Here is a 25,214-nt window from a genome sequence, read left to right on the forward strand (position 1 = left end):
AAAAATTTATTTTATACCTCAGAAGCTAAGAAGTGCCACTCAGTGAACCAAATTTAGAATTAAGTTTCTTCCCTAGTTTATCTACTTCCTTTTGAAATTTTATAAACAAGATTTTGTACACAAGAGGTAGCAGAGGAAAATTCCAGTCTGCTCGTTCCAAGCTCAGAAGGTAACGGCACACACCTCGATGTTAGCAGGGAGGGTGGAGCAAGACAGGGTGAGTCTGGTGACACGTGCTCTAGGCCCGCGTTTGTTCTGTCACGGCCGTGTGTGGGCTCCAGGGGAAGTCACGGGCCAGGTACCCTTCGGAAGGCTCATTTACGTTCTCTCCCAGGACGCCTCTAAGGGGCTGATTCGGCCATCCTAAGAAGGGCCTCACGAAGGGAGCTTCTTGAGAACACACAGCATTGAGTTCAGTTGTGCAATTCCTATTCGATTTGCAGACCATTTTGAAAGATTTATAAAAACATCTTCATCCAAAAAAATTGGCAGTAAAAATGACCCTTCTTCCAAAGCAAGCCTGTCGTAATTGTCACTTTGTTGTATGACATCAAAAGAAAGTCATCAGCAGGTTCGTAGACTGCAGCCATTGGAAATCAAGGTTACTGGCAACGTGAAAGTGATGTTCCTCGCAGCAACGTGAGCAAATCAACCAGGGCGCCTAACATCAGCGACAGGTGATGCTGGTCCTGAGGAACACGACCGTGAGGGAGCAGGTGCTGGGGGTTGTGGAAGGCATTGTTTCCATAGGAAAGAGGGGACAGAAGTGGCAATCTCACTCCTGAATCTGGGCTCCTGAGAGCGCAGCTGCCAGTGTGGTATCAACACACTTTATCACGGCTGGCATTTCAGCGTCACGCCCTGTGGGGTCGCTTTGTGAGGATGGGGATGGAGGGGACGGCTGGGGAGATAGTGGGACATGGGGTATTCATGTGCTCAAAATCCGGTTTGAAACATCACACTTGAATTTGCAAGAACATCAGAACCACATAAAATCTGCCGGCTGCCTCTGACCCTTCCTCTGGGGCGCAGCTCTGCTCTTAGGTGTCGGCCCTCCACCTCCTCAGTGTCTTTTGACAGAAGCCACCACCAGCCTGTCACGCAATCACAAACTGCAGCCCGGCTGCACCGTAACTTGAACCTTGGACCGTGAGATGACAGGGTCTGCGGTGCGCACTGGGAGCAGCTATCTGTCCTGTCACGGGTCCACTGAGCCTCTCTGACTCTGCAGATCTATGACTGGGGCCACTCGGCTCTTCCTGAGGCTCCCTTAGTCCTGTGCATGGAGAGCACAGGACAAGGCAGGGCACACAACTAAAGGCAAACAGGGTTGAAAATGTGTGTAGTGACTCAAAACCCAAAAACACACAAAGTATATGAGATATGTTGGCATCCCCCCTCCCCTCCAGAAAAAGGGGGATTGGCATCTAACCTGAAATGAGTGCAAGGTACAAGACTTGGGAAATACAACTAAATGGATGGTTGTTCAGTCGCTTACTAGTTATTTCTTGTCCCCATCTTTTTAGTGTCAATTAGTCATGCTGAGGAGAAACTAAGTCTCAAATTCCTTCTCTGCATTAAAATGTCTAGAAACTCACAAAGCAGTGTCTTTCAACTCAAATATTTAAACTTCATATACAACCAGTACCAAGGGTTTCCGTAATTATTTTTCAGCAAAAGCAAATGATTGTAGGTCACATGACTTAAGACTACAGTTTATTCAATATGTCTCCAAGCATTAAAAAGATGATTTTATTAAGTCAAACTCAATAAAATTATATCTTAAAGTGCTTTTTATTTTGCTCTTTTTAAAATTCGTTTTGGGAACAACTCGCAACTTCTTCAGTAACTGATGTCAAAGAACGCAGCGTGTACTTCTGGAGAACACAGCATTTTTTTTTTTTTTATTGCTCTTTCAATCTCAATTATATCAGAAAAATACCTTAAAGAGCTTAATTTCTCAATTTTTGATCCTGGTAACATTTCATCAAGATCCAAGTTTATGCGCAGAGCTCTCATCCAGACCAACCTGAAATTCTATACAAATAGGGAGACATATTAAATACAAAGGTCTGTGTAAACTGAATTCTTTAACTACTATTTTACAGTGAAAAGGAATTTTTATCACATATCTTTACACCATTTTAAATTGGATATTCCTATTCAATGTTACTGCAAGATTAAAAATTTGCCCGCACTCATCTAAAGGCAGCTTGCTTTTTTTTTTTTTTTAAATATAAAAACCAAAGGAATTTCTTTTGTAGCATCACAGAGAAAGCAATAGCTTTATCCTCACTCACTCTTGTTATGTTCATGTAACAAAACAGTCTACCACCGGCTTTATTTCCTAAAATCTCCACAAATGTGTCAATCCACATACGGACTGTGCCCCGGGGGTCAGCGGATCCACAGGCCGGAGTTCTTCTGCTGCCAAACAGCTCCCAGGCCTTCCCGGGGGCTGAAGAGTGCTTTCCTTAAAACACGTGCTCCTCCCGTCACGGCAGGCTCTCCTGGTCCAGCCTCCAGGCTCTTCCAAAGGGTTCAAGGATGAGATTCTGATTTCAAAAAGGTCCTGAGCATCTAGTAACCGTGACGTGACTTCTCATCATGTGCTGGGCACGTCCCCTAGGGATCGACATCGTCCAGGTCACTTCTTAACTCGCCGATCATCATGGGCGATTCAGAACCCTTTGGGAAAGGAAAAGAAGTTAAATACATACAGAGTTAAGTTAGAGAAAAACGTTTTTCTATGCCAACGGACTTGTGCTCTGCAGTTTAAACATGTCCTCATTTAACTACTTAATGTTTATCAAAGGGCAACAAAACGTAACAAGTGTAACACCTTATATTTGATAATTCCTGATTATGCAAAACTTTCATTTCTGTGTTTTCATTTAGTCACAGAAACAACCTAGTGACTTGCCTGCAGTCACAATGTGGCCTTGGGTTAAATCAAATCACTATGCCGAGTCTCAGTTTCCTTCTGTGAAATCAGGGTAACAGTGGCCTCACAAGGTTGTTATGAGGATCCAAAAGATTTACAAACGAACAAAACAGCACACAGAACATCAGCAAGATTCATTTAATGAGGCCTCTGTGCCATGCACTGTGATGGAGCTACAGAGATGGCTTTACAGAAGGTTACAGACCAGAGGGTGGACACGATACACGTCATTACATTTAAACCTGCTGCATTATTGTGCACATAGTAGGTGTTCAATAAATATTGCATTCCTTTTTCTACTATAGCGATTAGTATTAAAAACACTTAAAAAATAAGCTTAAAATTACGCTTTGACTCCCCTGACAGAAACAGATTTCAATGGCATGAGGCCCTTCTTTTCAAGGGTCTGTGTTTCCAGGAAGGCTGGTGAGAGCAGGAGGAGGAAGGGGTGATTCTTCATAACCCAGCAGAACAAGGTACCATCTGGAAGGACCACATCTGCAGCCTGGCTTTATCAGGACGCTCTCCAAGCTCAGCAGAACAGCCAGCAGAGACTGAGGCCAAAGCCTGGCTTAATTTCACGGTGCAGCACTGTTGCGCTTTCTAAGCACACAGTGCGTGAGTCCTGAGCACAGACTACTAGAGGGTGGAGCTGGTGTCTCCTTTCTCTCTTGATTATGGAGATTCTCTTCGGAGAACCTCAGAGCAGGCGCTGCCCTTTCACACAGGACATGCCCTACTGTACCTGCTGTAAGTGCCTCTCTCCGTTCTCATTCGCAGGACTGCTCTCCGACCCGTTACTGCTTCCCGACTGCTCCTTCTCATTCAGGAGAGCTGTGGCATATGCTAATGTGTCCTGCCGGAGATTGAAAAACAAGAAGAAGTTAGGGGGTGTGCCGTGGCAGCAGCGTCACTGAGGAAGACTACGCTTCTCTCGACCTTTGGAGGTGGTGCCTTCACATCAACCTCTGTGGCAGTGGGGGCCAGACTGACCGACCCTCATTGCTTTTCTTCCAGGCAAATAACTCTCAAAGTGTACAACAACTTGCTGTCTTTTCATAGAAAATCAATTGTTTCTTCCAGCCTTACTCAGTTTTAACCTGTACTTCTTTTCTGAGGCTGCAGTTTCTGAGGCACATACTAAAAATCCTACCTAAGGGATTTCAAGCCACACAAAACCAAAAGGTAACTCTCACCTGAGCTGAAATTGTTCGCTGAAAGGTTTTTCCAGTTGATGTTTCATTAGAGACATTACTCTGCGGTGTCCAGTAATGTTCTGACATCTGAGACAGAAAGTCAAAAATGCCATCAGAGGACTTCCCGGGTGGTCCAGTGGTTAAGAATCTGCCTTTCACTGCAGGGGACGCAGGTCTGATCCCTGGTTGGGGAACTAAGATCCCACATGCCGCAGGGCAACTAAGCCCGTGTGCCGCAACTAGAGAGGCTGCGTGCTGCAAACTACAGAGCCCACGCACCACAACTAGAGAGAAGACTGCAGCCGCAACCAAGACCCCGCATGCTGCAACTAAGACCCGATGCAGCCAAAAACATAAATAAATAAAATAAATATTTAAAAAATGTCATCAGAGATGACAAATAAGCCCACGTGAGCCCACGATTTCTATCATTAGATATTACAGTACAAAGAGCATCTAGGGATTTCCCCGGTGGTCCAGCGGTTAAGACTTCATGCTCCCAATGCAGGGGGCCCAAGTTCGATCCCTGGTCAGGGAACTAGATCCTGCATGCCGCATCTAAGAGCCCACATGCCGCAACTAAAGATCCCGCATGTGGCAACGAAGATCCCACGTGCTGCAACTAAGACCTGGTGCAGCTGAATAAATAAATAAAATAAAAATAAAAAGCATCTAAAATAGCATATAAATTGACCCAGACTTTGTCACATCAGGAGATTCTTTCTTAGAAGATTCCACTTCCATTCTCAAGAGCTCACTAAAATATCAATATTATCTCTTATATAATCATCCTTACCTTTTTACCCATAAAATTAAAACACATGTATTAAGATACAAATTAAATGCATAAAGATAGGTATCAACTGTACTAAAAAAAAGTCTGAACTCTGAGAATATTTTGAGGACAGTCTCCAAATTAAGTTTGAGATTTTTCCTGATAAGATATGCTGCCATTGATTCCTATGTTATAGCCAGAAAAGTTAAAAACTCAATTACCTTCTTCTGCAGCCACTGTACAGCCCAACTCCAGTGATGGGAGTTCTCCTTGAAGTATTCTTTAGCAGCAGGACACCTGGTGATTGGAGGAAATTTTTATTAGCCAAATGCTTTCTCTGCAAATATACTTCTTTAATATATAGTACTTTAAAATTTGGAAACACAAGTGCTACTTTCATTAAAGTTCAGTTGTCTTTACATTAAATGTATACTTTTTTTGGTTTGGATACATTCAAATGTTTAAACTTCAAAAGGCAGTAAAAGATAAATATGTGGTGAAAAGTTTCTTATCTACCTCTAACTCATCCACTTCATTCTATTAAAATTCCAAGTTGGAAAATAAAAAATAAAATAAAAATACCCACAACAAATTGTACACTTAATAACTAACCTATTTATTTATTTATTTAAATTAAAGTATAGTTGATTTACAATGTTGTGTTAATTTCTGGTGTATAGCAAAGTGATTCAGTTATAAATATACCTTTTCAGATTCTTTTCCATTGTAGGTTATTACAAGATGTTGTATATAGTTCCCTGTGCTATACAGTAGGACCTTGTTGGTTATCTACTTTGTATATAGTAGTGTGTATCTGCTAATCCCAAACTCCTAATTTATCCCTCCCCCACCTCCTTTCTCCTTTGGTAACCATAAGTTTGTTTACTATGTCTGAGTCTGTTTTTTCTGTAAATAAGTTCATTTGTATCATATTTTAGATTCCATATATAAGTGATATGATATTTGTCTTTCTCTGTCTTACTTCACTTAGTATGATAATCTCTATAAGTCCATCCATGTTGCTGCAAATGGCATTATTTCAATCTTTTGTATGGTTGAGTAGTATTCCATGGTATATATATATACACCACATCTTCTTTATCCATTCCTCTGTCGATGGACATTTAGGTTGCTTCTATGTCTTGGCTATTGTAAACAGTGTTGCAATGAACACTGCGGTGCATGTATCTTTTCAAATTAGAGGTTTTCTCCAGATACATGCCCAGGAGTGAGATCGCTGGAACATATGGTAATTCTGTTTTTACTTTTGTGAGGAATCCCCATACCGTTTTCCATAGTGGCTGTACCAATTTACATTCCCACCAACAGTGCAGGAGGGTTCCCTTTTCTGCACACCCTCTCCAGCATTTATTATTTGTAGACGTTTTAATGATGGCCATTCTGACCAGTGTGAGGTGATTACCTCATTGTAGTTTTGATTTGCATTTCTCTGATAATTAGTGATGTTGAGCATCTTTTCATATGCCTAGTGGCCATTTGTATGTCTTCTTTGGAGAAATGCCTGTTTAGATCTTCTGCCCATTTTTTGATTGGGTTGTTTTTTTTGTTATTGAGTTGTATGAGTTGTTTGTATATTTTGGAAACTTAGCCACTGTCGGTTGCATCATTTGCAAATATTTTTTCCCAGTCCATAGGTTGTCTTTTTGTTTTGTTTATGGTTTCTTTTGCTGTGCAAAAGCTTAGAAATTTTATTAGGTCCCATTTGTTTATTTTTCTTTTATTCCTATTGCCTTGGGAGACTGACCTAAGAAAACATTGCTACGATTTATGTCAGAGAATGTTTTGCCTATGTTCTCTTCTAGTAGTTTTAAGGTGTCCAATAAATGACCTCGTGATAAAATCAAACTAGTCTTTAACTTTTGTGATTTAAATAAGAATGATATTATGGGAAAACCAATTTTAAAATGTGATTTTCGAGCACCCCAGCTTTCCATTTTTATTTGCCCATCTAGAAAGCTGTCTTTATTCGAAGACACTAACAATGGGGATATTGCCACTAATGTATATAAAATGTGATATGTGCAGGGTATGGAAGCACATATAAAGACACTACTGGTATCTGGACCCTGTGTCTTCTGGCAACAGACATGATATGTGGCCCCAACACTACTTGGAAATGCCACTTTTAGGCAAGGGCTTATGATGACATGTTGCCAATATGAAGCCTAATTAATGAACGCACAATTGTGGCAGAATGATTTCCACCTGTGCCTACAATGTTATGTCATCTGGAAAACGCGTGTTCATGCATTATTTCAATGGGGCTCTCATTTAAATCTGTTGAGGATGCTCAAATGCAGCAGATTAATCCCAACAGATTTCTCATTCACATTCTGGTACAAGTCCAAGGATGGCAATATCCATGCCTAAGAATCGGCGAAAATCTGGAGCAAAATAAGTTAAACTATAAAAAGAGCTTCGGTGCAAGACTCAGTGATGGCAGTGCAGTCTGCTCAATAACCTTGGGTTACACTCCTGTACATAAATCCTGAAAAGACAAAATCTCTAATTTGAAAAGGTACATGAACCCCAATGTTCACTGCAGCACTGTTTACAACAGCCAAGACGTGGAAACAACCCAAGTGCCCATCAACTGACGACTGGTTTAAGAAGATGTGATGTGTGTATGTATATATATCTATATCTAGATCTAGATATAGATATATATACACACAATGGAATATTACTCAGCCATAAAAAGAAAGAAATATTGCCATTTGCAGCAACATACATGGACCTAGAGAATATTATACTTTGAGAAGTTAGACAAAGACAAATATTATATGATATCATTTATATGTGGAATCTAAAAAATAATACAAATGAATCTATATATAAAACAGAAACAGACTCACAGACATAGAAAACAAACTTATGGTTACCAGGGGAAAGGCGTGGGTGGGGAGGATAAATTAGGAGTATGGGATTAACATACAAACTACTATACATACAACAGATAAGCAACAAGGATTAACTGTACAGCACAGGGAACTGTATTCAATATCTTATAATAACCTATAATGGAAAATAGTCTGAAACAAAATATATAACTGAATCACTTTGTTGTACACCTGAAACTAACACAATATTGTAAATCAACTATACTTCAATTAAAAAAAAAATAACCTTGGGTTAGCATGCAGTCACTCCGATCTTTTGTTGGCCAACGTACTAAATCGGGGAGCTGAAGTTGCAAACCACTCAGGTTCCTTCTAGCATTGAGAACCTTTGCTTTCCAAGGGTCTATTGACAGATGAATAGATAAGCAAAATATAGTATACATGTATCTATACAATGGAGTATTATTCAGCCTTAAAAAGAAACGGAATTCTGATACATGCTACGATGTGGATACACCTTGAAGACATCATGATAAGTGAAATAAGCCAGTCATAAAAGGACAAATACTCTATGATTCCATTTATGTGAGGTAGCTACGATAGTCAAATTCATGAAGATAAAAAGTAGAACGATGGTTGCCAGGGGCTGGAGGGAGGAGGAATGGAGAGTTATTGTTTAATGGGTACAGAGTTTCAGTTCTGGAAGATGAAAAAAGTTCTGGAGACTGATGGTGGTGATGGCTGCGCTAACAACGTGAGTGTACTTAGTGCCACTGAACTGTACACCTAAAGATGGCTAAAATGGTGAATTTTATGTTATGTATATGTTAGCACAATTAAATAAAAAGAAAAAAGAACCTCTGCCTTGAAGTCAGTCAGCCTGTGATCAAGTCCTAGCTCTGACGGCAGGCATGTCACTTAAACCACCTATGATATGGGACTAATAACAGTACTTAACCTCATAAAGTTGTTGAAAAGGTTAAATGAGAATACAGGCGAAGTATTCAGCATAGTGCCTGGGTTCATAAGTATAATTAGCTGTTATATGACTCTGTCTCTTGAGAGACAATTTTGAAAGTGGGGACCTAGAAGCCGACACAGTTGGTAGTTAACTAAAGGTCTCCTGAGTGAAGGTTCATCAACTCTTTGCTGTCGAGGTCCCTAAATCTGCCTTGGACTCCTGCCCTTCCTGCAAAAAGCCTGGTGGTTTAGCATTTTTTTTTCCCCTTGGATTACATAAGATCTGTTACCTTTAACACTCCCCCTCCACATCTCTTGGAGGTCATTTGAATAGTTGTCTGTACCATCCAAGCAAGCATGCCCTGACTGCGTCAGATTTTCTAGGTACTAAAACAAGGCAGATTTTTTTCCTCTGGTCATATTTGACTTGTAACTAAAACACCATTTCCTCACTGCATTTTGAATCAATACTTACTTCTGAGCAAGAGTTACAAGAAATTTGACACACTGGTAGCAGCGACTGCTGTCCACGTGATTACTGTGGTGCATCAGAGCTGAAGGAACAGAAGAGGAAATTTTAACAATAAAGCACTGAACTGAAAGTGGGTCCAGGTAATAACAGCTCTCTTGTTCTGAAAATTTACAACAAACTATTTTGATAAGCAGATAAGAAACTTAACAAAAACATGGTGGTGCTGACTCAACAGGATTCCCTAAATTCTAATGGGTAGAAACACTAAGTAGTATTCAAGAGACACACAGGGTGGTGAAAGTTTGACTTTTACAAGAACTGAAAGGAACTAAAATTTATAATGGCTGATAATTCACCTAGAGACCTTCAAAGTTCTCCATCCACCACACTACTGACAGAGAGTAGTTAAAATACTTTTACTGTGATAAATGGAAATGTATGGTATTAGTCCAGTTCAACAAATATTTTCTGCTCTTTGCTTTTACCATTTAAAGATAAATACAGCTGATCCTTGAACAACATGGGTTTGAACTGTGCAGGTCCACTTACATATGAATTTTTTTCAAGACATACATATAGTACTACACAATTTGTGGTTGGTTGAATACTCAGATGCAGAACTGTGGATACGAAGGGTGGACTCTGGAACTTGAGCATCTGTGGGTTTTGGTATCCGAGGTGGGTCCTGGAACCAATGCCTTGCGGGTACCCAGGGATGACTGTAATGCCTGGTCCCTGTTCTTGAGCAGTGTATGCTCTGTAAGTTCCAGAGAGCCCGGGGACTGCCCTGAGCAGAGTACACCATTCCAAAGGGGGTGGCCTAGAATGCTGTAGCTACAGAACCTTTTTAGGTAATTCTGTATAAATTTCCTTTCTGCAATAAAAAGAGATCCTAAAACTTCTCTTAATACATAGCAAAATCTAAAAGGACTCAAGTTAACTGGAAATACAGGTGGATGGTGGGAGTTGGATAAGACTACTTTTAACTAAACTTTTCCTAAGAAATCGCTCATTAAAGCCACTTTAGCCTTCTGAAAAAGAAAACTCTGTCAAAAAACTTTTATGAATAGACAATAGAAATTTGGGTGCACTCATACCACAGGTAAAAAAAAAAAATTACATTTCATGAGCTTGACAATATCCTGCGTCTAAGGTTTTAGTTTTTTCCTCCTCAATGGCTACAGAGTGGGATGAAAGATTTCTTGCTTAAGTGGACAAACTTTAGCTTGTTGAAGAAAGTCACAGCACCCCCAAATCTTACCTGACCCAGTAAAAGGACCTCAAACTGTGTCTTACTAAAAGTAGGAGAGTGTCCAGGGCGATAAGATCCTCCGGCTCTAATTCTCCTGACTAGAATGAGGGAGCCCAACAGCCCTGACCAGACTTCTCGTGGCTTCCTCACTGATCCACGCCAGGCAGAGAGTGGGGGGCAGACCCCAGGGAGGAGAGACTGGCTGGAACGATGCACTCTCTGCACATTTACTGCAGACACTTCTTCATAAGGCAGCCATACTTGCCTAGTAATCCATTTTCTGTCTCAAACACAAATTTGACTCGCTCCACTTGTATGGGATCCTCAATGACCTGGGAGAAGTAGGAAACAAAGGCTTGTAAATGAAGGAAGGAACTTGTGTTACAGCCACTGGTGCCTTTAAAAAAAAATAATTCAAGAGATTATATAGTTTCTAACATAACAAAACCAAATACAAACAAATATCAAGTCATTGCTGTATTTCTCAACAATATATTACATTTTAAACTAAACATGAAAAACTATTACATAAGTAATATTTGAAGATACACTCATTTCCTAATATGTGTTCTTACCAATAACATCTAGAGTTCTCTGTGGGTTATATGGACGCGTATTTCATGATCCCAAGGATAAGAGGTTTATGGTTTACAAAGAATGTGACAAAGTTTTGATATAACACATGCTCTACAAGTTGATGTGGAGCTTTATGCCACGCCAAACAGGGCTGGATCTACATCTTACTCTCGCTGTACTTCTAATGTCCGGGCACTGAACCGTGCATGGTGCAGTAAACTAAACAGGTCTGCTGTTGAGCAGATGAACAACACGCAGTCCCACCCCAAGGTGCAACAATCTTCCAAAAGCACTAGGACCAGAAGGCGGTAAAGACCAGAAAGACAGACTTCTCAGAAATGGCACCCATGAGGTACTGCCATATTCAAAAGTGTTTATTAAATGCCTACCCTGTGCCAAGGCCTAAGGGACCTAAAGGGAACCCAGGCGCCGCCCCCCCCCCGCCCCCACAGCCCCTCTTTAAAAAGCCCCTGGGCTAGTCTCTCACTGGCTCACAGTCAGTCACCAAATTCTACTGATTCTCTTTCTAAACACCTACTCTTCTGGCCTTTGCTCCCTCTACTCCTGTATCTCCTTAGTACAAGCCTTGTTATTTCACACTCAGATTACTGCCACAGACTCCTATGTGGTCTTCCAATTCCAACCCTGCTTCCTTCTTTAGTCCATCCTTCAAGACAACTGCCGGGGGAATCTTTCTAAGAAATAAATCAGGTCACACTGCTTTCCTGCTTCAAACCCTTCCACGGTGCCCATCACCCACGGCAGAAGTTGCTAACTTAAATGTCTACAGAGCCCAAGATGACAAGACATGAGCCATGCGGCAGACAAGAGGAGTGGTGAGGACACTGGGGAATGGGAAACCACAAACCTCATCGAGGGGGTGTGCCTCTGCTGTTCTAGGTGATGGGGCATGGAGGAAATGGAGCCAGTGTGGCCAGATTACCTGATTCCTCAAGACAGGCTGGGATCCAGAAAGTAAAAAACAAGACAATTTGCGCCAACTTAAATAGACATGTAGGTGGAACTTGGCCACCAGAGTGTCACCGCTGACCTACAGGGAAAAGTCTACACGCACTGGTACCTGAAGCCTTTCCTGGTCTGGTTTGGGCTTCTTCCCCAAGCCCTACAAGTTCCCACTCCTTCTAGCTCTACCTCTACAATTCACTGAGCAAACCAGGGGTTTGGTGGAGAGCATGGGATCCAGGGCCAGTCGCTTGGCTCAGATCCTGGCTCTGTCACTTACTGAACAATGGCCTTGGGCAGCTCACTCCACCTCTCTAAGTTCGGCTTCTAATAAAACTATATTTCACTGATTACAACTGAATTTTAGCCCCTGCTTTTCATATTTCTGAAATTGGGATGTACCCTCCAGTGGATTACATTTCAGTTTTTGGCTCATGAAGATATTTTCAGTAGTACACAGACAGTCAGTGGTGTCTCAGATTCGAGTGAACTGTAGAGCCAGCCGTTCACCTCTGCCGGTCACAGGGTCACACAAGATCACATCTGAGCTGATCACAGTTTCCTGTCCGTGGTGAGGCCTTTGCTCTCTGTACTGTGATTGCCTGTGTACTTGTCTGGCTCCCTTACTAAACCGCAAGTGCCTATGAGGCAGTGTATTATCGCTCACTTCTAAATCAGTAATGCATGAAAAATGGCTGATATGAAGAGGACTCAGTGAGTGCAGACCAAAGGAGCGCAAAGGCAACACAAGGACACACAGTTTTTATTCATGAACACACGCTGACTAGTAAATACCTAAATGCAAGTGAATTAGAACATTTATGACTTACCAACATCTCATGAAGTAGTTGGAACGTATTCTTTAACTCATGGGGTGGAGCTGTTTCTAGTTGGTTCTGAAATATTTTTTAAAAGCATAAAGATTCCAGTAAGTGTTCAGTGGAAAGCACAATGGAGTGGCAACCGACAGTGCTGGCTTCCAGCCCTAGTTCTCCCACCTCCTGGCTGATACTGGGCAAGTCGTTCCCTTCTCTGCGTCTCAGTTCCCCAAATGCTAAATCTGGGGACTGAAACAAACCACCTCTATATGGTCCTCCCACCTGTAACCCTCCTTGATATTTTACTATGAAATTAGGAAGGAGACAGGAAAAAAAGCAGAAAGGAAGGGAGATAATTTTCAGCCACTAAACAAGCCTAAATTTATACTTATATTTCATTTATACATATCCTATTTTGTTGAACATGCTGGAGTAGTTATGAGAAAGCAAATGAGAGCATTCTGAGATCAGCATGCTATGAGTGAAATACATAACAAAATTCAGCTTCGGAAGTGGAAAAATCTACCAAGATACACTAAGTGAAGAAAGCAAGGTTCAGAAAACTCACACTCCTGTGCATTTTAGTAACCTTATACGTATGTGTAGTAGGAAAGGATACTGCATTACAACACTGCACTTGCAAGGTGCCAGGTACGGTACTAAGTAAGTGAATGAGGCCTGGAAAGACATATACAATGTGACAATACTGATCCACGGGGTAGGGTGGACAGGGGATGAGCCTGGCTGGTGGTGGTCAAGGTGGATTTTGGCCTTGTTTGCACGTTTTAGTTTTTCACCAAGAGAATGCAGTTCTATATTATCCATGTAATTAAAAATTAAAGATTAAAAACAAATACAAATGCTAGGCGTAGGCTTAAAGGTTTTTCTCATCATCCCCAGCAAGGTAGTAAACAATATGGTTAAGAGCACAGCCCTGGAACCACCCTGCTGATGTTCGAACTCCCACTCTGCTACTTACTGGTTGTGTGACCCTGTGCCTCAGTTTCTTCAATTGCAGAATGGTGATAAAAACATATCTACCTCCAAGGACTTATGTACTTGAGAATTAAGTGAGTTAAATAGGTAATATTCTTGGAACGGTGCTTGGCATCCAATAAGTGCAATATAAATAATTAGGACACACTGATCAGAGCTTCATAAATGAACTACATACATCACTATTTCAGGAGGTGACAAAAATCAATCTACTTTTGATATTTTAGATGCTGCCTGGGGAAATAATCTAAAACTGTAAAACCATTTTACACAATAATGGTCACCACAGCATTATCATTAACTATAAAGTATTATTCTTAATAGTTAAGAATTGAACCCAATGCAAATGTGCATCACTAGGAAGGGAATGGCTAAGTAAATTATGGTACATGAGACAATGAAATATACTCAGATAACTTTTAATGATATGGAAAATACTTATAAATGTCAAGTGAAAAAAAGGACACAAAATCATAAAGACAATAAAATCCCAATTATGTTAAAATACATGCACAGAAAATAAAAGGAAAATGTATGAGAATATTATAAATGGTCAGATTTTGAGTTCTTTTTTATTCTTCATTAAAAAAAAAACCCAATAAGTATAATACTATTTTTATGATTAGGAAAAACAATTAAGGTTATTAAAAGAAACATAGTGCCTGGGAGCCAAAGGAATGCTTTCCTAGTGTCTCACCCACAGGCTCTCAGGCTCTCACCGGTTTCCTGAGGTCCTACCTTAATGAAATGCAGCATGGTGAAGGAGAAATGCTCGTTACAGAAACAGCAGTACACCACCATCTCAATGAGCGCCAGCAGTGAGCCTGTCAGCTCTCGCAGAGCAAACATTACCTAGCGGGAGGGCAGAAGAGGAGTAAGCCTTTCCTCTGTCGCAGGTTACTGTTGATATGCTGTTTCTGACTTTCGCTGAAATTTGCTCAGATTTATGATCATCAACATTGCCTCAAAACAGTCTGAGTCTGTCTGAGAGTTAACACAATTTGTGCAAATGTGCACCTTTCTCTCAGGAGTCACCTTCATCAGATTTTTAAAGGTCAATCTCCCCCTCCCCCATTAAAATAACCACCGATAGACCCCAAAAATACACAATGTTAAGCTTAAAAAAAAAAAGGAGATATACAGCACAGCACTGTTGATGTAATTGAAAACCAGTATGATTATGTTCACAGTCATATATATGTAAATCAAGTAATGGAGGAAGGATTGGAAGATTACGTTCTCAAGACGGGGTAGCTCTGGGTGGAAGGGGAAGGGACTCATAGTGGATGGGCCACAATGGGGTGTTGTGCACAGCCCACTTCCATACTCCTGAGGTTGAAAAACCCATGTGCTTCAGAGCTGTAGTGTTCCAGGACCAGGGACACACACAAGAGATTGGGAACAAACCCTCTGATAATAAACTGAATGACTGTGACTGGGGAGGTGCCATGTACCTAGCTCCTGGGACCTGGAGGGGTAATTAGCTGGGCTGGATCTTGAGGCCCAATTCTTAGTTGCAGAGAGGACTAAGAATGTTTAGTCCCTATTTCTTCCTGACACACATAGAGGAAATAAAATTATTTGAAATAATCACTTCTCTTAACCATACTCCCCTTCATCAGAGCAACGTACAAAATACAACTTATAACAAAAGGCATTTTTCCTCAAAAAGAAGAAAACAGCTAAAACAAAAAGAAAACGGCTTTAGCAGAACAAGTACATACCTCTAACAGGTAAGGTTTCCCTTCAGACAAGAACAAGAGAGCTTCGACTTCCTCGTGGAGGGGCAGCAGGGGACTCGAGGGGGCAATGCTAATAGGCGTCCGTTGTTTAAATACACCCGGAGCTTGAGGGGACCAAAGAAAAACCCGCTTTACTGGATATTATCACGTGAAATCGACTCTACAAGGCAAAGCGATCCCCTCAAGATTCATACATGCAACCGCTGAGCACCTACAACTCTTCCCTCACAGACATGAGATGGGAGAAAACACTTACCCCTCTCTTTCAATGTATGCCCAGGATGTAGGTGTAAGATCTCTAGACTCCTGGTGATTCCACCCAAGACCATCTTTCAAAGAAGTTAAAATATACAAAGTGCATGAAAAAAAAAATGCCCAAAGTGCCTCTGAAGAGACCCTGGACAAGGCACTTCTGTTGCTCAATGGCCAACACCACCTGTGCTGAGCAGAACCAACCCACGTGGAAGGGATTACCCCACATGCTAGAAAAGCAAGGACTCTCATTCTCATTTTCTTTTGCAAAACTTTCTAACTCATGAATGCGGTAGCTTTGCCTCTGTAGACGGGCGAGTCAGAGTTTAGGAAGCATACTCTAGCTCACGACCGTCTGAGGGCTCTCCCACGTCCCTTCAGACAGCCAACGGCATTTCCAGATCAGAGGGATGCCCTGTGATTTTCATCTAGTTTCCTGGTCAGATGACATGAAAACCCTACCACAGGCTCGGGGGTCAGAGGCTTGCATTCCACACTGGCTGCCACGCCCCTGACTAGCGGTGAGACTTTCAGGGGCTACTAGACCTCTCCCTATCTCAGCTTCTGCACACACAGGAGGGGAACTGCCCTCACAGGTTTGCTGAGGGGATTCAACACAACAAACTGCGAGCCCCACGGAAAGGCACAGCACACAGAAAACACTGACTACTTCTCAGCTGCTTTCCTGTATCATCACTGTTACTGTCACGACACGGCCTAGAAACAGTGCAGAAATGTACCTTTAACCCTAGAGTGTTGTTAAATACTTCTATATCCCACCCCAAAGAAATGACTGGCTTGCTCTTGTGACAAACTAGTAAAATAAGGTGAAGTTTAACGTGGACTGAAACAAAAAACTTTAAGTGTTCCTCAAATATCAAATAGCCAAATGAGAAACAAGTAACACCCATTTAACTGCCAACGTTGTTACTCTCCACGTGTTACTGACAAACTCACCATCTCTCTGTTTTCCTGATGTATTAAAGACAGGTTAAAGCTTACCAACGTTTCTTTGGGAAGAGACATCTGAGTGCAAGATAAGCAACGCCACTGTGTTGTGAAGGTTCCCAAATTCTCGTGCTTGGGCCGAACTCCATCGACGTATCTGTTGTCAGAGAAAATAAAGTGGATGTTAGTGCTTTGGTTAGAAGGGTGTGCGGGTTCACGATACTTTGAGTCACGTTCTTTCTCAATGTTTGACAGTAGGACAGGTCAAAGTCCAAAAAAGTCATGGGTTTTAAGCCAGCTTAAGAGTGGCTTACGTAGATGTATATTAACTCGATTCTAAAACAAATCCATTTACGTATTCAATTCAGGTGCTGAGCGCTCACCCTGTGCCAGGTAATTTTCCTACACCCGGTATAGTGGGGAAAGCCTGTGAGGCTGGAGGTGTGCAGGCCTGGCTCTCCTCTGCCACTTGCTGCACCACACGGATGTGGGCGAGTTCTCTACCTGACTTCTTTGTGTAAAGACAGAGATAACCTACCTGTTCCGCCCACTTCGTGGTTGTGAGGACCAAATGAAACATGAAAGGTAGAATGTTTTCAAACTCGTGTGCTCCATAAATGCAAAACAATATTAATCATACAACATAACACCATTAATTAAATCTTATTTAAATTACAATGAATTTAAATCAATCGCCAGTGTCAATGGAGTCCCTGATAAGGAAAAGCTTGAAGTGAAAAATAGATACTGTAAATCTCAACATAACATCAACACACAGAGCATGTCAGTACTTGTTTCTTTAACACTAAAGAGTCACGGCAAGAGTCAAGCGGCAAGGTGGTATGACAGGAAGCTGAGAGGAGGCCTAAGTAGCAAGTCTGTCTCCCTTCAGAAAGAAAGGAAAGCTTCCCTAGGCAATGCATCACATACAGGGGAAACCAGAGCTTTAGCCCCGTGACCTTGTCAAGGCTGTCACAAGTCACAACTTTTCTGAGTTGTAATTCTTGCCCGAGGATGGGGAGGAAACTGCCTGTTTTACTGAATTGTGAGTTTCAGAGGTACAGCATGAAACGTAACCAGTTCCATAAACAGTATTTATCATTACAGCATGTTCACATTTTGTGTCTTTTAAATCTATCAAACAGAAGAAATACAATGATTGGAGAAACACACCAATATAGGAACTCCAAACAGGAGAGTCATTTTTTGATATATCTGGCCCTATTATCACAAAACCACTTCCCTTTCATTTTCTGAATATGAGCATTACATCTGCAGCAACATCGTTCAGCGTGTAATGGTTCAACTTCACATCTGAATCCTGGCCTGTGACCAGCATCCCGTGTAAGCACGTCCTCAAACACAGCCTTGCTCACAGCCCCAGAGAGCAAGTGGAGGACCCAAGGCCACTATTCCTTGAATGCTTTCGAATCCCCCAGGCAGAACCCATCTTTCCTCCTAGGTCACTCAGCACTTTGCATTTTGAGCGATATCCTAGTTAGTCATTCCCACTGGTTACAGAATTTAGAATAAATTCTATGAGGAGGCTGTAAAAATAGCTGAACTCCAAAGAATTTTAAAGGCTATGTAGTACTTATACCCGGACTCTGATGAAATTAATATTTATTTCCTACAGAGAGGAACATTGTGGCTTCCAAAACCGTGGCCACTTCGCTGGGATATATAAAAGTAGGCATTACCTGACTGTTCTGCCGGTTGGCCCCTAGGAGAAAGCTGATCATGTGTCGCAGAGCTGAATGCTTCAGAAGAAGATCTCCAGCCCTAATTCCTTGCTGTCATGAGATATTGAGAATGACAAATTATATTCCTATCCAGACAGAGATCTATTCCAAAAATACAGTTAAGTGAGAAGTTTTAAGTGGTCAGTAAGTTTTTAAATGGTATAATTTACATAGAGAAAGTACTTGTTAAAAATCTAACAGCCCTGCAGTGCTGCACAATGGGCCCTAGTTTCAATGCAGACTTCTACTCCAACAGTAAGTAACGATCCCTACGTACACTGGAATTCTTGCAAGTAATATAATGCATGAATTAAGATTTTTAAGAAGAAACACTCATAAAACCATATCATAAAAAAAAACATATCATACAGATCCTATATTGACCAGTCTGAATTTTTTGCACATATAAAATTCCTTTAGACTATCAATCTGCTATATTAGGAAAAAAATCATTTACCTTTTGTACAAAACTGTTGAACAGGAAAAAGTACTGAGCACAGTTTTTACAATTTTCAGGAACATCTTTATCCAACAGAGCAAGTAGTACCTCCAGTAACTGATGCAGGCTCTTTAACTGATCAAAGGAAAGATGAAATTACATAAAGAAAAAGAGTATAAGACAGACATTTGTAACGGGATTAATCTGAAGTAAATCACCATAAGAACAAAAGGAAAGTCTGATTGATACAATCCAGTCTCAGATTCAGATGGATTTATGCTTTGGAGAGCAAAAACAGAATTATCAATTTGATCTTCCAGGGAAGACTGGCGGAACTGTAGAAATAATTAAAAGAAAAGCCTAGTTTTGTTTCCTAGCTTTCAGACTCAAGGGCACGGTTCTACTGCCTAGTCGTCACATTTTCTGCAGAGCCCATTTCTTTCTGTCTCTTAAAAGGCAGGGGGTTTAGAGGTAACATATTTCTGAATCCCTCCCTCCACTATGCTACTTCTTCACATAATCACAGATGCAAAGAATAAAAAACACAGACACAGGCATAGGGGCTAGAAATCAAGCCAATGGAGCAAATGGAGAGCAACAGCCTGACAGAATGACAACGGTAATATCGACTCAACTGTGAACTTACTTGAAAGCCCGCTGACGCCTCATGGAAAGCTTTGAAAAACATTTTATTTGTTTAGAAACCATTTTGGTCATCACATTGCTTCTTCTTTCCCTCCCACCCCAACTGTTTTTGGACAAGTCCCTAGAAATTCATGTGTGATCTGAGAATTAAGACCAGCCTTACTACTCTTTATCAGTTCATTTCCTCTGGAGATGGTTCTCACAGACTTTCGAAATATTCCCATCCATCCTGTCACACTCGTCATATACAGTAAAATCTACCATTTATGTAGCACTTCATTTCAAAGTACTTTACGATATAAAGTGGGTAGCAAGAGGTACCATTTCCATTATGGGGTAAAAATAGACATAAAATACATCAGCTGGATATCAAGTAGAATTTACTGAGGCAAATGGTTTATGTCCTCCACCACTCCCTTCCCTTTCTCCCCACTGCAGCCCTGCCTTTAGCGGTTGGTGGGATGATGCTCTATGGCCTGACCCCATCTGTAGGGAGACCACACTAATTCTGCCTTTACCCTTTGTCTGGGTTTGTACATGGGAGGAAGGAGGAGAGTAAGAAGGTCCTTATGTTAAATATCTTAGAAAACGTCCACAGGGGTACTTCAGAGCAACGGTATCCAAACTGTCCTAGGCTGCTCCCAATGACCTATTTTTAGATATTCTGCAACCAGGTAAGGTTTTGCCAAAAAATGGTTCTGCTGTTTAAGCTGATCGAAAGCCAATGCCTTAGAGTAAACCTCCACTTCCTTAGGATTCCTGGAACTGAGAGAGACCGTCTTCCTCTAGGTCCTCCCTGAAGAGTATATTTGACCTCCTTCTCCATCCTGGATTGAGCAGAGCTCCTGAGCATGTCTGGTCTAACGGTGCACCCCGGCTCAGGACTACTGAAGGAACTAAGTGCCTGGGTGCCAGGCACTGGGTGTGGATCAAGGGCCTCTTTAAAGGACTTGCTCAGGGTTGAACAGTAAAGCCAACATCTGAATCTGAAGCAGCAATTCCTAGAATTTGCATTCAGTTCATTGAGACACTGCCTCGAGCCAATTTATAAGGAGTTTATGAGGAGCCAATTCGTTCTGAAAACAACATTTTTCAAAGTTTTCCATGTAGTGTCAGCTGTTTGAAACAGCAAACTTGGGAAGTAACTGCTGTATTTGCTAGGACTTAGTAACAGACTGAATAATCAGACTCATGTCATTTATGTCCCTAAGGCTTAAAATTTGGGGGGATTGAGGATGGTAATAAATACCATGGTTTGTTTTAGCACGTGTGGAATTGTGAACCAGAAGAAAATATGTTACAGAAAACATGGTTAAGAAGAAGAAGAAATTCAGAAGAACAGGAACAAGGATTAGGGAATAAGGGAGATCAAAGAAGGAACTATTGTGGCCAATGCCCCTGGATGGACGCACTATTTGGTCCGGCTGCCACATGAAGGCTCGGATCACGAAAATAACTTAGGAGGGAAGAGACAAAGCCAGGGGTAGCTCAAAATGACTGTTGGTCCAGACTAGAGACTCTAGACTCAGGTTGGTCTTAATGCAGAGAGATCGAACACAAACCCTCGAGAGAAGACTCTGAGGAGGAAGCGCTCTAGAGAGAAAATCCTGATGCAGACCAAAGCAGATCTGAATTCCTAGCCTACCCTGACATCTGGGATCTGAGGAGGAGAGGACACAATGCCTTCTAGCCTGGCATTTATCAGTGCACAGAATGTGCATTTTATGTGGATAATTACCAGACTCTAATCCTAGGCTTTCTTTCTTATTATGTGTACTTTAAAACATGTGGTAAAAACAGAATGTGTAAATAACATTTAGAAAACAAGACTGACCTTATCCTGATAGAGCAAGGCACTGTCTAGGGTTTTCTCCAGGATGGTGGCCACAGCAACACGTACTTCTCTCACGTTGCACTCCAACAAGAAGATCCTAACAGAAAGAGAAATGTGGTGTGAAAAAGCAAGACAGATTTCTACAACCCAACCTTCCCAACGTGGTCCCACCCACTGTCCAAGAAAAAAATTACTCCAAGATGTCAGTTCAAGTCTCCTGAGAGCGTCAGTACCCACAGGCTCTTGGGAGGGAGGAAGGAGGAGAAAAAGGAAAACAAGACCCTTGAACACGGAAAGTGGATTTTTTCCTGTTTCTTCTTCCTTTCTTCCCCTAAGATGAGTATCTGTATAAATGTAAATTCAGACTTCAAGAGATACACAAGCAAAGAACCTAAAATTTTATAAGTTCTGTTCACTCTGGAGTAGTTCTCCCTGGCACCCCTTCAATGTCTCAGAATAAGACACGAGTTCAAAGTTCTGAGTCAACACAGCACCTCCCAATCCCCCTGTGCAACTGGTGTTTCCATCCTTCCACTTTCCTGTCCTCTTCCCTCCCAACATTTACTTATTACTCCCAGAAGCATGTGAGGCTGAAAAGGTCCTGCTTCCTTCCTTTCTTCTTCTTCTATGATGATGATGACTGCAGTTTTAAGGTTTATCAGCCAGGTCCATCATATTTGGCACACCCAGCGTTACACTGGGATACTACACTGCCCGCTGCAAAGATACGACCCAATCCAATCCTCCACACCACCAGGGCGGTAGAGGCAGCAGCCTCAGATGTGGCGGAGGGCACGGTCAGGCAGAAACACCCGCTCCCTGGCGCCGGGCAGTGGTGGTAACTACCTGAGACCAACTAGGTAACTGCATGCTTCTCCACAGTCAGCTTTTCTTTCTCTGCTTCACACACGCACTCTGACATGACAACCCATATTATAATCAGCACAGTGAAAACTTACCTATCGTTTCTAATATCTCTTAACAGAAAAGTCTCATTGTTCCAGGAGTGAGATTTAATATAACATAATTTTGATGACCCAAGGCAAAGCTGTCCTGAGGCATTCTTTCAGGTCACAGCAGTGAAAGCTGCTCTGGTCCCTGTCTGAGGGAAGCATCTGCTGACAGCCCTGCCCTCCTTCTCCCCACAGGAAGATGACAGTGGAGTTTTCTGAAGCCACTTCAGTTCTGCTCATTGCATGTAACTGTCAATGCTCAGCATTAGCTACCTAATGTGAACCTGACACAAAGGCTCTGTTCAACATCCACTAAGATTCTAAGTGGCAACTCCAGGCAAGTTTAAAAGATAACAAGTACTCTTGTAATATTTAGCTCTAGATGTCTGATCAGATTCAGGTACAATTCTTTTGGAAAGAATATAGCGGGTGCTCCACATTTCCTATCACAGACATTAGGAAGCATCGTGAGAATGCAAACAAACCCAGAATATGGGCAGTTCTACAGGATAAATGACCTGTCTCACCCCAGTTAAACGGCATGACAAAAAAGGTGGTGGGGAAATGGAACAGTTACAGATAAAAGAACCTTAAGAGGGGCTTCCCTGGTGGCGCAGTGGTTGAGAGTCCGCTTGCCGATGCAGGGGACACGGGTTCGTGCCCCGGTCTGGGAAGATCCCACATGCTGGGAAGATCCCACATGCCGCGGAGCGGCTGGGCCCGTGAGCCATGGCCGCTGAGCCTGCGTGTCCGGAGCCTGTGCTCCGCAACGGGAGAGGCCACAACAGTGAGAGGCCCGCGTACCGCAAAAAAAAAAATAAAATAAAAAAAAAAAGAACCTTAAGAAACATACAAACCAAATGGAGACCAAATGGAGCTCATTTGGAGCCTGACTTGTACAAATTCAATGGTAAAATAACACTTTTGAGACATCTGGGGAAATCTGAACATGGACTGGGTATAGGATGATAGGAAGGAATTACTGTCATTTTTGTTTAGAGTGATGATGGTAAAGCACTTACTTTTTTTTTTTTTAAACTTAACCTGTTAGAGATACATGCTGAAAAGTTTATAGTGAAATTATATGATGTCTGAAATTTACTTTAAAATATTTCAGAGGATAAAAGAAAAGTATGCATGTGAGTGTGTGTGGGAATTGGGATAAGCAAACAAGACTGGCCAAATGCTGACAACTCGAGCTGGGGATGGGTACAGGAGAGGGTTCATTATTCTATCGACTTTAGAGTGTGTTTAAAAATTTCCACAACATAAAAAAAATTTTAAAGATGTAAAGTACCCTTGTTAGTAGTTTTAATTGCTTTAGATCAATTTGCAAGCATTATTTGCTACTAATTTAATTTTTTACACTTAAACTACATTTAAAAATTGTCCCCCGAAAGGACTACAGAGGGGCTAATCTGAGAGACAACAGCCTCTTCACATGCACAGTTACTGAGGTATTAGTACAGTGTATGTTTATTTTTTAGTTGTAACAACGACAACTTAAGCTATCTTAAAAGTTCTAAAGAAATAAGTCATTAGAGAAAGGAGAATATTAATTCTTCAAATCACTGAGCAATTGATAATGATGAGTAATTGGGCTTTATAAAGAAAGAGACAAAATATAATAAACTCTACCAGTAACATTTAGATTAGGCAATTCACTAGATTCTTTACCATTAGGAATTCTAAGAAACCAAATCATACTACCAAAGGAAGTTACTGTAAATAGAGCTGCAATGAACATTTTGGTACATGACTCTTTTTGAATTATGATTTTCTCAGGGTATATGCCCAGTAGTGGGATTGCTGGGTCATATGATAGTTCTATTTGTAGTTTTTTAAGGAACCTCCATACTGTCTCCATAGTGGCTGTATCAGTTTACATTCCCACCAGCAGTGCAAGAGGATTCCCTTTTCTCCACACCCTCTCCAGCATTTACTGTTTCTAGATTTTTTGATGATGGACATTCTGACCGGTGTGAGATGATATCTCATTGTAGTTTTGATTTGGATTTCTCTAATGATTAATGATGTTGAGCATTCTTTCATGTGTTTGTTGGCAATCTGTATATCTTCTTTGGAGAAATGTCTATTTAGGTCTTCTGCCCATTTTTGGATTGGGTTGTTTGTTTTTTTTGTTATTGAGCTGCATGAGCTACTTGTAAATTTTGGAGATTAATCCTTTGTCAGTTGCTTCATTTGCAAATATTTTCATTGCAGTCTATGTACAATAGCCAGGACATGGAAGCAACCTAAGTGTCCATCAACAGATGAATGGATAGAGAAGATGTGGCACATATGTACAATGGAATATTACTCAGCCACAAAAAGAAACGAAATTGAGTTATTTGTAGTGAGGTGGATGGACCTAGAGTCTGTCATGCAGAGTGAAGTAAGTCAGAAAGAGAAAAACAAATACCGTATGCTAACACATATATATGGAATCTAAGAAAAAAAAAAAGGCCATGAAGAACCTAGGGGTAAGACAGGAATAAAGACACAGACCTATTACAGCATGGACTTGAGGATATGGGGAGGGGAAGGGTAAGCTGTGACAAAGTGAGAGAGTGGCATGGACATATATACACTACCAGACGTAAAACAGATAGCTAGTGGGAAGTGGCCGCATAGCACAGGGAGATCAGCTAGGTGGTTTGTGACCACCTAGAGGGGTGGGATAGGGAGGGTGGGAAGGAGGGAAGAGATATGGGAACATATGTATATGTATAGCTGATTCACTTTGTTGTAGAGCAGAAACTAACACGCCATTGTAAAGCAATTATACTCCAATAAAGATGTTAAAAAACAAAACAAAACAAAGGAAGCTACTGAGTTTCTCTGGA

At 41.4% G+C, this 25,214-nt stretch overlaps 1 protein-coding gene across 4 annotated transcripts in view; it reads right to left on the reverse strand.

Moving 5' to 3' along the window:
- USP24 (ubiquitin specific peptidase 24) overlaps positions 1-25,214 on the reverse strand; it is a 149,917-nt gene continuing 124,703 nt past the window's right edge. For all 4 annotated transcript variants that reach the window (XM_082615335.1, XM_082615336.1, XM_082615334.1 and 1 more), the window contains exons 56-68: positions 21,416-21,512; positions 18,955-19,071; positions 18,456-18,548; positions 16,810-16,912; positions 15,538-15,659; positions 14,552-14,665; positions 12,830-12,895; positions 10,726-10,792; positions 9,212-9,290; positions 5,137-5,212; positions 4,141-4,227; positions 3,690-3,800; positions 1-2,688 (exon numbers count right to left, since the gene is read on the reverse strand). In XM_082615335.1, coding sequence (XP_082471461.1) covers positions 2,626-2,688; positions 3,690-3,800; positions 4,141-4,227; positions 5,137-5,212; positions 9,212-9,290; positions 10,726-10,792; positions 12,830-12,895; positions 14,552-14,665; positions 15,538-15,659; positions 16,810-16,912; positions 18,456-18,548; positions 18,955-19,071; positions 21,416-21,512 — 1,195 coding nt within the window. In that variant the 3' untranslated portion in view covers positions 1-2,625. The remainder of the gene's footprint in view (positions 2,689-3,689; positions 3,801-4,140; positions 4,228-5,136; positions 5,213-9,211; positions 9,291-10,725; positions 10,793-12,829; positions 12,896-14,551; positions 14,666-15,537; positions 15,660-16,809; positions 16,913-18,455; positions 18,549-18,954; positions 19,072-21,415; positions 21,513-25,214) is intronic.

Source organism: Mesoplodon mirus, assembly GCF_964341445.2.
Source record: "Mesoplodon mirus genome assembly, chromosome: 3".
Lineage (NCBI taxonomy): Eukaryota > Metazoa > Chordata > Mammalia > Artiodactyla > Ziphiidae > Mesoplodon > Mesoplodon mirus.